Source organism: Nannobrachium achirus (genome assembly GCF_963921795.1).
Source record: "Nannobrachium achirus genome assembly, chromosome: 21".
Lineage (NCBI taxonomy): Eukaryota > Metazoa > Chordata > Actinopteri > Myctophiformes > Myctophidae > Nannobrachium > Nannobrachium achirus.
The window spans coordinates 1,274,739-1,289,738 of record NC_137828.1 but is presented as its reverse complement, the minus strand read 5'-3'; the positions used below and the strand labels follow the sequence as shown (position 1 = coordinate 1,289,738).

Sequence of the window (15,000 nt, the reverse complement as noted above, 5' to 3'; positions counted from 1 at the left end):
AAAAAGTGATTTTGTGTTTCATGGACCTTTAAAGACCCAGTGAAATGAAAAATATGTTTTTCACACTTTTAGAGCGTATCCGTGGTAATCATATGGGCATTCCTAACACTAGATGCCAAAAAAACACTTTTTGTGTATTTTTATATCTAAATAGGCCATTCTTAATTACTTCCTGTGAACAGAAATTCAAAAAGTGATGACATAGACAGACTTTTTGAATATAAATGAACCTTTGATTACATTCACCTGTTTGTTTCCCATTGCTGGCTCCCATTACTCCCATTACTCAGATTGTAAATCCCATCGCCTGAAGGGCTGGTCCCTTCTCATTGGTTCAGAAACACACAGGCTTCCTTTTCAGACTGAAACTTCAAAATAAAATACCCAAAATAGTCATTTCATTGGGTCTTTAAGCACTTGTGCTTAATTTTCTGCTCTGTAAAGCGCTTTGAGCTGCATTTCATGTCATGAAAGGTGCTATACAGTACACCAACTATGGTGTGAATGGACTACAAATCTAATGGACTACAACTATGGAGGGAATGGACTACAACTCTAACCTTGATGACATAGTGGGAGGAGTTCTTGTCGTCCGGGGAGATGTACAGGCGAATCAGAACGCTCTTGCTGTGCTGGCTCCTCATCTCCGCCAGGGTCTTCAGGAGATCCCATTGGCCGGGGGACCACTGCCACGCCCCTCCAAGCCCCTCCCCCAGCACGGGCCAGCGGAACTCAGGCTGCTTCAGAGTCTTCAGCATGGGTTTGATATCTAGCTGCTCTAGGATGGCTGAGACACACACACACACACATTGGTTTGATGTCCAACTGCTCTAGGATGGCTGAGACACACACACACACACACACACACACACATTGGTTTGATGTCCAACTGCTCTAGGATGGCTGAGACACACACACACACACACACACACACACACACACACACACACACACACACACACACACACACACACACACACACACACACACACACACACACACACACACACACACACACACACATGGGTTTGATGTCCAACTGCTCTAGAATGGCTGGAACACACACACACACACACACACACACACACACACACACACACACACACACACACACACACACACACACACACACACACACACACACACACATGGGTTTGATGTCCAACTGCTCTAGAATGGCTGGAACACACACACACACACACACACACACACACACACACACACACACACACACACACACACACACACACACACACACACACACACACACACACACACATGGGTTTGATGTCCAACTGCTCTAGAATGGCTGGAACACACACACACACACACACACACACACACACACACACACACACACACACACACACACACACACACACACACACACACACACACACACACACATGGGTTTGATGTCCAACTGCTCTAGGATAGCTGGAACACAGGGACGTGCAGAGAATTAGTTAATTTTGTGAGCCATATTTTTGCGTGTTTTCATTGCGTTTTGGAAATCCGAAAGCCGTAGGCCAGGGAGAGAGAGAGGAAAGAGAGAGAGAGCAAGGGACTCAGTACGACAGCTGCGAAAATCGGAAAAAAATCAATCCTGGTCCGAAAATAAATAGGAAACGGGCGGCAGTGTGCAAACGTGATTGACATAACGTGAGGTTGATTTTTTTTATTCACGCGCTCCGAAATTCACTCCGATATTCGGCCCGAAAAACGCAGCAGTGTGCAAATACCTTTAGTCCTAAGACTATTGCCCTTTTTAGTTTTCATCACATTTAGTCAACTTCATCCGGTTTTTATTTAGTCAACTTTTAGTCGACTAAAAGTCGAGCATTTTTAGTCTTTATCTTAGTCCAAGACAACGTCATTTTAGTTAGTCTAGTTCAGTCGACAATAACTGTTGACATTTTAGTCTAGTTTTAGTCAGGACATTTATTTTACCCCTTCACATTTTTTGACAGCAAATAATGTAGAACATATCCAGTTAACTCATACTGTGCCCGGGCCACAAGGTGCCGCTAGAGTGCCAGACATTTCTGTATAGGCCTTCGCTCTAACATTCGTCGACACAGGCAGTAGTGCCTTGTGATTTCACTGAACCCACTGTTATGTTAACCTGACTTTCGCCAGATGGTTTGCAGCATTGCGTATGCCTGCATAACGCTCTGCTTCTACCATCTGGACTCGGTCCAGCACAACCGATGTAAGGGGCGGGCCATTTTTTAAAATTCTAAAGCAGGTGATTGGATATGGCCGTGCCAACTCCAACGACTCATATTGGCCTGTCTGCATGACGTTGCACCCAGAATCCGCCTCCTGGGTTTCCACGTGGTCTGCAATCAGACTCTATTGGCTCAGAGCCGCTCAGAGCCCGCCCATAGCTGCCGCTGATTGGTCCGGCCAGGGACATTCCGAAGGGAACCCCTCCTCCGCAAGTGAACCCAGATGGTAAAGCAATGCATAAGCAATGCTGCCACCATCTGGCGAAAGTCAGGTAACTGTTATGTATGACGAGAGGAGGAAGTTAGCTAACAGTTAGCTATTAGCTTCTTTATTTTTTAGAAGCCCGATCTGAAGCTATTTTAGTCGCAAAAAAACTTTGTCGCTGCCCTGCGAACACAGTTGAGAGAAAAAGGTCTCTAAAGATGTGAGTTTGTATTGGAGTGGGCGGCGCGGTGCAGCAGCGTTGCCCGATTACGGGCCGATGTAAACAGAGTCGCGGCCCAGGCCATGGATGGGAAATTAGACCGGGGCTTCGTTGAGGCCTCCGATTAATTAATTCATTTTATTAAATATCCCGGACTAGTCCGGGATAGGCACCCCGGAATACGTCGCGCCGCAGACAGTATATAGATTGAGTTTTTTTGGGGGGGCTCTAAACTTTATTTTAAACCATTTTCAATGGAATAAATCGTCGGACCATCTAGCGTCTCTCGTTGGAAAGCGTAGGACAAGCCAGGACCACCCACATCTCTACAAGCAGCTCAGGGTAAGTAAAATAGCAAAAAAAATATTGTATTGGATTGAAATAAAGCCAAACTTGTTCGGGATCGGCACAAGAAGGGTTAAGATGACTCAGGAACTCAGCAAAATACCAACAGTCTGAGTGCCTCACACTAAGAACGACGGTCCTTTGTTGGACGTTTAGACAATGATTTCCTAACACTCCACATGACTAGTCTAAAACACACAGAAAACAGACGTAGGCCAAACCTCATGGAACAAAAACATTATCAGATTAATGATGAAGTTTCTTCTTTTTGAACAAACAAAATAGGAAAAAAAGTCTTGTATAAAACAAGACAACCCTGCTCTGCTTGGATAGTGCAGTACAAGCCTAGGTCCATTAAAGGACAACTTTGTTTTTTTTACAACAAGGGTTCATATTTTAGATTGTAATCAGAGAAAAGAAAAAGTGAGTGTTAAAATGTTTTCATTTGCTTTGTTCTATTGTTTTATCACGTTTACCGTGCTAAAATGTGGGGCATGCGTACGCATGGGGGCATGCGTACAAGTGGCTAAATATGTCTTTTTAGACACAGTTTCAGCCGGCAGTTTCTTTATTGCTATTTACAGTAACACTTCTAGCCCCCATAAGTCACATCCAACCATGAAAGGTTGCGTTGTATCTTGGCAATGGGCTTATTCTGTGTAAAATGACATATTTAGCCACTTGTACGCATGCCCCCAACCACTAAAATATGAATCTCTAAAACAATAGAAAGAAGCAAATGAAATCAATTTAACACTCATCTTTTATATTCTTTAATTACAATCTAAAATATGAACCCTTGTTGTAAAAAAAACTAAAGTTGTCCTTTAAAGTCATGTTGAGATGATGTCTAGGTTTAGATCTCTAGCATGTAAGGCAAGGACAGAGGTTGTGTGTGTGTGTGTGTGTGTGTGTGTGTGTGCGTACGTGCATGCGAGAGAGAGAGACTCACATTCATTCATACAGGAGCGGTACAGAACCTTGGCTTTGGTCACAGCTTCCAACTCTTCTGCTTCTGATGGAGCTTCTAGGAGCTCTGGAGGAGACAACACACTGTTACACTATGACACACACACACACACACACACACACACACACACACACACACACACACACACACACACACACACACACACACACACACACACACACACACACACACACACACACACACACACACACACAGACACCCCTTACCTTTTAGTCGTATATCAACATGTTGTCTCAGCCAGGGGTAGATGCCGTATGAAGAGGAGTCCTCAGGGATGGGGTTGTCCTGAAGCCAGCCTCCACAGGAGAACTGGTAGAAGTCCTGGCAGGGGTCCACGGACCGGTCCAGCTTACTGAGGATGGAACCAGCTGTGGATAGATAGTTAGATATGTAGATAGATAGACATGTAGATAGATAGTTAGATATGTAGATAAAGTCCTGGCAGGGGTCCACGGACCGGTCCAGCTTACTGAGGATGGAACCAGCTGTGGATAGATAGATAGATAGATATGTAGATAGATAGACATGTAGATAGATAGTTAGATATGTAGATAAAGTCCTGGCAGGGGTCCACGGACCGGTCCAGCTTACTGAGGATGGAACCAGCTGTGGATAGATAGTTAGATATGTAGATAGATGGATAGATGGATAGATGGACAGACAGACAGACAGACAGACAGACAGACAGACAGACAGACAGACAGACAGACAGACAGACAGACAGACAGACAGACAGACAGACAGACAGACAGACAGACAGACAGACAGGAGAACTGGTAGAAGTCCTGGCAGGGGTCCACAGAGCGGTCCAGCTTACTGAGGATGGAGCCAGCTGTGGGGGGAGGGAGGGGGTGGGGGGGGGGGGGGGTTTACGATATTATCACGACGATCAAAATATACATTATCCTGGGGCGGAACATTACCGGTAGCAAAAAAAAGGTGCAGATCTAGAGCTTGTAGATCGGATATTTTTGGCAAATAGATTTGGTAGAGAGTGAAAAATAAAGAGACAGTATCAAGTTTGTTATTTCTAGGACTGTTTAAATGGTACCAGATATGCAGCTCGGCAAATAAAAGGTGAATTGACCCCAGTGCATGACGGAGGACGATATCACAATGATTTTAAATCTCCACGATACGATTATTGTGAGTGTTTTTTTTTATCACGATAAACGATAATATCACTCATCGTCCTGTCCCTACATACAGACGATGATAATAATCATAAAGCAGTCATAGTCACACAGAACGATGATAATAATCATAAAGCAGTCATAGTCACACAGAACGATGATAATAATCATAAAGCAGTCATAGTCACACAGAACGATGATAATAATCATAAAGCAGCCATAGTCACACAGAACGATGATAATAATCATAAAGCAGTCATAGTCACACAGAACGGTGATAATAATCATAAAGCAGTCATAGTCACACAGAACGATGATAATAATCATAAAGCAGTCATAGTCACACAGAACGATGATAATAATCATAAAGCAGTCATAGTCACACAGAACGATGATAATAATCATAAAGCAGTCATAGTCACACAGAACGATGATAATAATCATAAAGCAGTCATAGTCACACAGAACGATGATAATAATCATAAAGCAGTCATAGTCACACAGAACGATGATAATAATCATAAAGCAGTCATAGTCACACAGAACGATGATAATAATCATAAAGCAGTCATAGTCACACAGAACGATGATAATAATCATAAAGCAGTCATAGTCACACAGAACGATGATAATAATCATAAAGCAGCCATAGTCACACAGAACGATGATAATAATCATAAAGCAGTCATAGTCACACAGAACGATGATAATAATCATAAAGCAGCCATAGTCACACAGAACGATGATAATAATCATAAAGCAGCCATAGTCACACAGAACGGTGATAATAATCATAAAGCAGCCATAGTCACACAGAACGGTGATGGCCAGTCAGGCCAGCGACCCACGCGCGTGTCAAACCAGAGTCAGACACACGAGGCAATTGGTGAGGCCAAATAAACGGCGAGCAGCGGACATTCGGCCTCAGCGACCGCAGCGCAAACTCACGAGTTGTCGTCAGACGACGACTAGCCTCGCGATCCAGGCATTTCAGTCAAGGAAAGAAGCCTGAGGAAAAAACTCCATTAACAGTTTGCCAGCCGAAATAGAATGGCTTGTTGTAGATTAGCCGTGACATTTCTATATTTGTATTATGATCTGAGACATAATATTATGTTTATAAACATGAGCCCGCCACCCCTCCTTTTTGGACCGCGGCGTTGTTTTTAAAAAAAAAATTCAATCCCACAGGGTTTGCTCACCATGAATATCTGGATCTCCATTGGGATAAAGTGGAGGTTTTGGCCAAGGCATGGTCTCCCCGTGCGTATCGCGTGCGCGATCCGTGCGCATATAATCCCTGCATATGGTCCAGGTATGACATGATGAGAATTTTGGCTAGCTTAGCCTTTAGTACTCCTGCTATGCTAATGTAATCGTCTAAACAGTAAACGGACGGCTGCAAGGAAGGCTGAAGAAGGAAAGGAGCTGACGTCACTTCTGCTTCATCTCAGAGCAGCCATGAGCTATCGATGGACGAGCGGTGACTAGGGAAGGTTAGACGATCGCCGATTTTCGGATAAAAATCATTTATTTCGGTTTTAACACGTTGCAGTCCGAAATAGAATGGGGGTTGGTAGATTAGCCGTGAAATTTCTATTATTGTATTGTGATCTGAGACATAATATTATGTTTATAAACATGACCCCGCAGCCCCTCCATCTTGAACAGCGCCGCTGTTTTTTCTTTTTTTTTTTCCCCCCAGGCCAGTAACTCACCATGATTTTCTCGATCTCCGTTGGGATAGAATGGGGGTTTTGGCCGATCGTCGATGTCCCCGTGCGTTTCGCGTGCGCGATCCTTTCACGTAAATGTCCCCGCAAATAGTCCATGTGTGACTGAAGAACAGACCTGAAAAGTTTCGCTAGCATAGCCCCAAGCATGGCTGCAGGAGGAGCTCGAGTGTGTAGACAGTAAACGGATGGGTGGAAGGTGCCTTGGAGAAGGAGAGGCGCTGACGTCACCTCTGCTTCATGCACGGTCTGCATGAGCCATCAGTGCACGAGTGGTGACTAGGGAAGGTTAGACGATCGCCGATTTTCGGATCAAAAGCTTTTATTCCGGTTTTAAAGACAAAGTCTGGGAATGTGCGACGTGGCTGAGAGTCCCTGGGGGGATGTGCGATATAGTACGGTTTTAACATTAAGGGGCTCCCCTTGGCTTAGAAGGTGTTAATGACCCAGTACGATAAAAGACGACGCGGCTGAGACTCCTTGCTCAGATGTCCGGTATATTCCGGTTTTAATATTAAGGGGCTCCCCGTGGCTTGGAAAGGGTTAAATGTAGTTCAGCCAATCACAAGCCACGGCCATCAAGGCACCGCCAACGGACACTATCCTATCCTACTTTCCTATAGGATGATGACAAAGGGATAATTACCCTGTTTCATCCTAGGAAATTCTCACGCCCCGTACAACATTTTAATTGTAATTTTGCGCATATTAAACATATGTAGCCGTTCAGATATCTTATTTTACACCAGTATTGTTCATGTGAACTGGTTTGTTTAGGCTCATTCATTATAATTATCAAAATCGCTATGATTTATGGCTTTAGTTTTCCACCGTAGCTTACTTCCTGGTTTACTCAATGTGAGCTGCTCAAGCCCCCAGAACGGCTTGTAAATATTGAAGCAGCCGCCCTACTGGCCAAAGCTGGAATTTCAGGCGGGGTGAAACATACATGCACGAGCATAAGAGCGCGGCGCTGGGGTCTACAATAGGGTTCAATGGACGTCGACGTCGTTTGTGACGTCATTCGTGACGTTTGGCTCCACTGCGTAGTGGAGCCATTCCCCAGAATGCACCTGGATTAGCTACATGCTAGCACGTAGCCGTTGCTTCAAAACGCCACTGAGCACTTGCATTGAAATGATAGTGGGGGCGGGGCTCGTCCGCTCTCTATTTTATATATACTCTATGGAGCTGCTGCTGACAGGAGAGGAGAGACAGAGGGGGGAGGGGAGGCGGGGAGGCGGGCACAGAGATCGCTGAACAAATGCTATTGGTCGGAGTCTCCCGGAGACATTCTCTGGGTATTGTATCCCAGACCCCTAGAGAGAGAGAGTTATGACACTTACGTCGACTGACTCGACTCCCATTGTAAGCGTGGAAAGCATAGTGGAAAGCTAGCTTAGCCTAGCTTACTGGAGCCTGTTGTCATTCTTAGCGAGCCTCTGCTGCTCTTCAGCCCCCATTATAACCCAGGCATTTATACTCTCTGGTAAGTAGACTAAATCACCTCTTTTTCACCTTTTAGTAATGTTGTCTACCTTGGAGAGGCCCGTGAATGAGTTAAAAGGGGGAAAAGATGTGATTTACTTATCAGAGAGTGAAAATGCCTGGGTTATGATGGGGGCTGAAGAGCAGCAGAGGCTCACTAACAATGAGAACAGGCTCCATGCGACGCCACTTCCTGTCTGCGGCGAGATCAAAGCGTGTCGCCACTCTGCTTACACTGCTCTGGTGTACAGGGGCGTCACAAGGGGTAGGAAAGTGGGACTGAGTTACCAGGGCCCAAGGTGGAGGGGCCCTATAGTAACTTTAGCTATTGAAAAATAGCAGATATACAAGCTCACAGCGCGGCACCGAGTGCCGCGCTGTGAGCTTGTATATCTGCTATTTTTCAATAGTTAACATTCATGGGGGGCCCGCAGTGAATCCTTGTACCCAGGGCCCAGGATTTGGTGTGACGCCCCTGCTGGTGTATCCCCGGTTCCCCGCCCTTCAGGGTCAAAGAACGGCTGCGCTCGGGCAGCTTAGACGATTACCAACGTCCACTTCCTGTCAACACGTTGACGCCAGAGTTCATCCAATCATCATCATGTATTACACAAGATCTACCAACCAGCCAACCAATCACCACGCTGCTGCTGCTTACCTGCCTCGATGCATTCTGGGCTCACGCAGAACTCCTCCCGATTGGTCCTCTGAGACACTGGGGAGAAAGAAGGGTTTTTATTGGTTAGGATGGATTAGAAGGGTTTATTTTAGGTCATTTCAGGTTGTTAAAGGAGCAGTTCACCCCCAAAATGACCTTTTTTCTATTAATTACTCACACCATGGAGACTAAAGTTCAATAATATTTTTGAAGCGGTGAAAGCCGCTTCCAAGGAGTGCCTTTGTGTGTCCCACGCCCATATATGGTCATTTCAGTCCAGAATGAACAGGTTTTTTCAAAAACAAAATGTGTGTTTAATGTCCATATATGGTCAACTCAGTCCAGAATGAACAGGTTTTTTCAAAAACACAATGTATGTCACCTCATGTCCATATATGGTCACTCCAGGCCAGAATGAACAGGTTTTTTCTGTCCCGTACGTCCAGAATATCAGTCCAGAATGAATAGGCTTTTTCAAAAAGCAAAATGTGTGTCCCATGTCCATATATGGCCATTTCAGTTCAGAATGAATAGGTTTTATCTGTCCTGTACGTCCAGAATATGTGTGTAGTGTCCGTCCCGGTCTGATGAATGGATACTTTGAGGATTGGTCAAGCTTCACATGATAATTTGGCCTTCAGGTTTTATCTGTCCTGTACATGCAATAGTTCTCACCTACTGCATCCACAACTAATGCTTCACCGATTCACTTCGAACCGAGGTTTGATTTTTATTTTATTTGTCGCATTCCTAAGACAAAAAAGTGGATTACAATAAATGTACCCCCATTGATTCCTAATGGGGACCCGGATGGGGAGTAATGCATTTGGGTCCCCAACTTTTTGTCTTAGGAATGCGACAAATACACAAATATATTATTGAACCCAAGTCTCCATGATGTGAGTAATCAATGGGGGAAAAAAAGTCATTTTGGGGGTGAACTACTCCTTTAAACAACACAAAACATTGCGTCACAGCACCATTGGCATTACATTTAGTTTGACCGCATCTATTCCATCGTGCAAATAGCAGATCTACAGTAAATGCTCACAAGGCCTCGCAACGCCAGAAATGGATGGGTTCAGGGGCCAGCTTTCTACATGAATGAATAAAAAGGCCCCTGACGTGAACACAGCTTCTGATCCATTCTGGAGCTCCACGGGTCACTGAACTGAATACTGGACCCAGGGACGTGCTGGGCCCCTGATTCAGCCTGGGAAAAAGAGTTGTAGAGGCCCTCATTGCGCGCTATAGAGAGAGAGATCTCTCTCTATAGTGCTGCTGCTACTCAAAGATTTGCCATTTCAGATCATGACAAGTGACAAGCCAGTGGGCCAATTACATGAGTTATATTTCGTCGTTGTCGGGTGGAAACCTTGTATGTCCACAACCGTTTGTTTCGTATTTATCATTTAAAAAATGATTAACGCCTTGTGGTGTGAGGCGTTGTGTGCTTGTAGATCTGCTGTTTTCACAACTTTTGTGCGACGGCCTTGTATGATGAAGCGGGGCTTTGCTTCGCGAAAAAAAAAGTACAAATTTGAAACTTGGAGATACAAGGTTTCTGCCTGACAGTGACAATTTACTTTGTTGGTCGCACAGCCCCCAAAATGGAACGAAGGCCGACATTTTTTTTTTCGGCCTGGACCGGCCGGGAATGAACCGGCCGTTCGGGAGTTGTCCTGCTTTTCCCAATGGCCAGCACGTCCCTGCATGGCTGGACCCCATCATCACAAAAAGACACTCAGCAACAGTTTCATGCTAACATGGAGTTCAACACTTGTTTAAGCTGTGACAAAACCACGCCCCCTTCACAACTATACTTCTGTGTCCAAGTCTGTCTGTCTGTCTGTCTGTCTGTCTGTCTGTCTGTCTGTCTGTCTGACTGACAGACAGACAGACAGATGTTTGGATTCTGTGTCCCCAAAACAACCCTGACAACTCTATGACCCTCTCACGCGCGCGCACGCACGCACGCACGCACCCACGCACGCACGCACGCACGCACGCACGCACGCACGCACGCACGCACACACTCTCTCTCTCTCACACAAACAAACATGTGTGAGAGTGTGTGCATGTTTAGTGTCACTGCGGATGCTGACCTCAAGTTCATTACTGAGATACCAAAACACAACCACACACACACACACACACACACACACACACACACACACACACACACACGGTGCACAGCGCACACGCACATACACAATAACACATGGTGCACACACACCCACCCACCCACCCACTCTCTCTCTCTCTCTTGAACTAAGTTAAGTATCTTGTTAAAAACACAAAGGGAACTCAAAGAAACCAAAAGACATTCCATTGTCTGCCCTGTGTGTGTGTGTGTGTGTGTGTGTGTGTGTATGTGTGTGTGTGTGTGTGTGTGCGTGCATGTGTGCGTGTGTGTGTGTGTGTGCGCGCATATATAGTCTGACAACATGCATGAACACGTTATAATTAAGTCATGTATTCAGTATATTTATATATAATACTAATCAGAAGATGCTGTGTGTCAAAATGTGACCACCAAATATGCAGCTTTCCCTCAATAACAACACAACACAATAAGCTGCCCCTCCCCCCCCCCTCCCCCCCTCCCCTCGGGGGAATAGAGTCACGAACAGCCAGAGCTGTTAGTTTGTCATCATCATTATCTGACAAACAATGCTTTCCTCAACTATACAACTATTCAACCCTTCTCCGCAGCCTCCACTGGCTCCCGGTTGCGGCCCGCACTGAATACAAAACACTGATGCTGACCTTCAAAGCAGCCAAAGGTATGGCTCCTCCATTCCTCCAAAACCTGATCAACCCCTACACCCCCACCCGTGCACTTAGATCAGGCAACACAGGGATGCTGACAGAACCCTCGCTAAAAACCCCAGGACAAAAATCCACTCGTCGGAGACAGTTTGCCCTCCTGGCCCCAAAGTTGTGGAATAAACTCCCTGTCGCACTTAGAACAACGGACTCACTCGCTAGCTTTCGCTGTGGACTGAAGACTCACCTTTTCAGACTCCACCTAAACCCTTAGCACTACTGAAACACTCAATGACCATATATGAAGCTAGTTGCATTTGTTTTTAGGTTTTTTAGAAACTTTTTTTTTCTTTACGGATTATATTGTTTTTCTAGACAGTCCAGTCGTCCCCATTTAAAAACAAGCAGATACGGAACTAAAAGTTCCTATGATGGTCCGCTACTTGCGCTGTTCTGGTACCAGAAGCAACATGTTCTCCATAACAGGATTCCATTCATTTCACCCGAACTTTTACATTTGATATTCCACTTTCAAAAAAACTTTTGCTCATTTTATCGTCTAATCAGGCTTTTATGAACACCCTGAACAGTTTTTAATTAGCTTGATTCAATATTTTGATATTTGATGTAAATGTTACCAGGCCCTCCAGGCCCAGGGCCTCTCCCCATACACACCCATTGTAACTTCAAACTCCATTTTAACCATGTTAAGGTGACTCATATTACCCTCCTAATACGTGAGCAGGCCGTGTTTTTCGATAACTTTATTCATTTATTTTAGATTTTCTTTTTTTTAATGAATCTGAAGTTACAATGGGTGTGTGTGTGGAGAAAAACCCATAAGCTGTTTCCCTGTTGAAAGTGGAATATCCCTTTAATAAACATTGTCATAAATACTTTATGGTTCCTGTCGCTAGCTTAAAGCCTCGTTTCAATCACCATGATATGCGTTTTGTGAAAATGTGGTCCAATTCATTATGTTATAAATGCATTGACTGTTTTGTCAACAAATAAAAACTAGACTAAAATGTCAGGGAAGGACTAGCGGACAAGAGATCCAGTAGAACTAAAGTAATTTTATGTTTGGGTTGTGCTCAGCGTTGCGCTCTGAAAATAGTAGATCTACAAACTCACAATGTGTACAGTAAAAGCTTGCTTTAGGACAGAGAGAGTGAGAGTAGCAACGCAATAGCAGAGCAAACTAGAATGCCATTTGGCCCTAAACAGAGAATACACAATGGCAGAATACCTGAGCAAGGTGACCGACCCAAAACATAGACACATCTTGACTAGGTACAGACTCAGTGAGCACAGTCTTGCGATGGAGAAAGGACGTCACAGGCATACCTGGCTCCCTAGAGAAAACAGACTTTGCACCCACTGCACACAAAATGAAGTGGAAACTGAGCTACACTTCCTAACCACCTGTCCACTGTACCAAGACATCAGAGACACATACTGACCACCTGTCTACTGGGGTGCTTAGTGATGTTTCCATGTGCTCTTGTTTCGAGAGGTCAGTAGTCCGAATCGCCGGTGAAACTAACCTGCCGACACTGGTGAAAGCTAACTTGGTGAATAAGCCTAAATCGGGATTTCGCCTGTCCACTGTACCAAGACATCACAGACACACATTTCCCACAGATCATAACCACCCAAAGAGAGTTTGAAAACATGACCTAAGATAATAAATAAAGACTCTCATACCTGAAGTAAAACAATGTGCAAACACAGCAGCAAGAAGTGTGAGCTGCTGTGATAGGAGAAGGATATCAAATGGAACTCAACCACCTTAAAGACTAATCATGGTGTATTATTATATCCCTGCACTGCCTGTATTGAGTAATCTCATAAATACATACAGTAAAAACTGTTTTACTCCTTTCAATTGTACATACAGTAAATTATTTTGATCGTATAGACCAGGGGTTCCCAAACTGTTTTGTCTCAGGGCACCCCATGAATATTTGTTTTAATCCGAGGCGCCCCTACATTATAATTTTCACTCCCAGCACCTTATATTTATAGCATATCATCGTTGTCAGGTGGAAACCTTGTATGTCCAAAACCGTTCGTTTTGTATTTATCCTCTATAAAATGTACTAAACTAGTGAAAACAGCAGATCTACAAGCACACAACGCCTCGCGATGTTGTGTGCTTGCTTGTAGATCGGCTGTTTTCACTTGTTTTGTGCGACAGTCATGTATGATGAAGCAGGGCTTTGCTTTACCAAAAGACGTACACATTTGAAACTTGGAGATACAAGGTTTCTGCCCGACAGTGACGATATTTTAGTGATTATGTTGCAAGGAAAACGTTATTATAGCCATTTTGGTTAGAACTGACTGAAAATAACTTTGTACTTCAAGTTTAAAATCATCATCATGTCACGGCACCCCAGGGTGCCCCGTCACCCACTTTGAAAACCCCTGTTATAGAGGAATATGTGGTGACATCATCATCATAGCAGGAAGTTATGCAGGAACGCCTACTGAGTGGCAAAAACTACTGTACTTTCTGGTCTTGACAGCCCATACATCCACGCAGAAAACTACTTTCTGGTCTTGACAGCCCATACATCCACGCAGAAAACTACTTTCTGGTCTTGACAGCCCATACATCCACGCAGAAAACTACTTTCTGGTCTTGACAGCCCATACATCCACGCAGAAAACTACTTTCTGGTCTTGACAGCCCATACATCCACACAGAAAACTACTTTCTGGTCTTGACAGCCCATACATCGACACAGAAAACTACTTTCTGGTCTTGACAGCCCATACATCCACACAGAAAACTACTTTCTGGTCTTGACAGCCCATACATCCACACAGAAAACTACTTTCTGGCCTTGACAGCCCATACATCCACACAGAAAACTACTTTCTGGCCTTGACAGCCCATACATCCACACAGAAAACTACTTTCTGGTCTTGACAGCCCATACATCCACACAGAAAACTACTTTCTGGTCTTGACAGCCCATACATCCACACAGAAAACTACTTTCTGGTCTTGACAGCCCATACATCCACACAGAAAACTACTTTCTGGTCTTGACAGCCCATACATCCACACAGAAAACTACTTTCTGGTCTTGACAGCCCATACATCCACACAGAAAACTACTTTCTGGTCTTGACAGCCCATACATCCACACAGAAAACTACTTTCTGGTCTTGACAGTATACATCCACACAGAAAACTACTTTCTGGTCTTGACAGC

The 15,000-nt window shown here is 44.5% G+C and overlaps 1 protein-coding gene across 2 annotated transcripts in view; it reads right to left on the bottom strand.

The window, feature by feature from the left end:
• phex (phosphate regulating endopeptidase homolog, X-linked) overlaps window positions 1-15,000 on the bottom strand; it is a gene marked incomplete at its 5' end in the record, with an annotated part of 46,652 nt that overhangs the window by 28,266 nt on the left and 3,386 nt on the right. For both annotated transcript variants that reach the window (XR_013963178.1, XM_080751905.1), the window contains 4 exons: window positions 561-787; window positions 3,954-4,037; window positions 4,199-4,360; window positions 9,005-9,061. Coding sequence is in view for 1 of the 2 variants with exons in the window: in XM_080751905.1 (XP_080608031.1) it covers window positions 561-787; window positions 3,954-4,037; window positions 4,199-4,360; window positions 9,005-9,061 (530 nt within the window). The remainder of the gene's footprint in view (window positions 1-560; window positions 788-3,953; window positions 4,038-4,198; window positions 4,361-9,004; window positions 9,062-15,000) is intronic.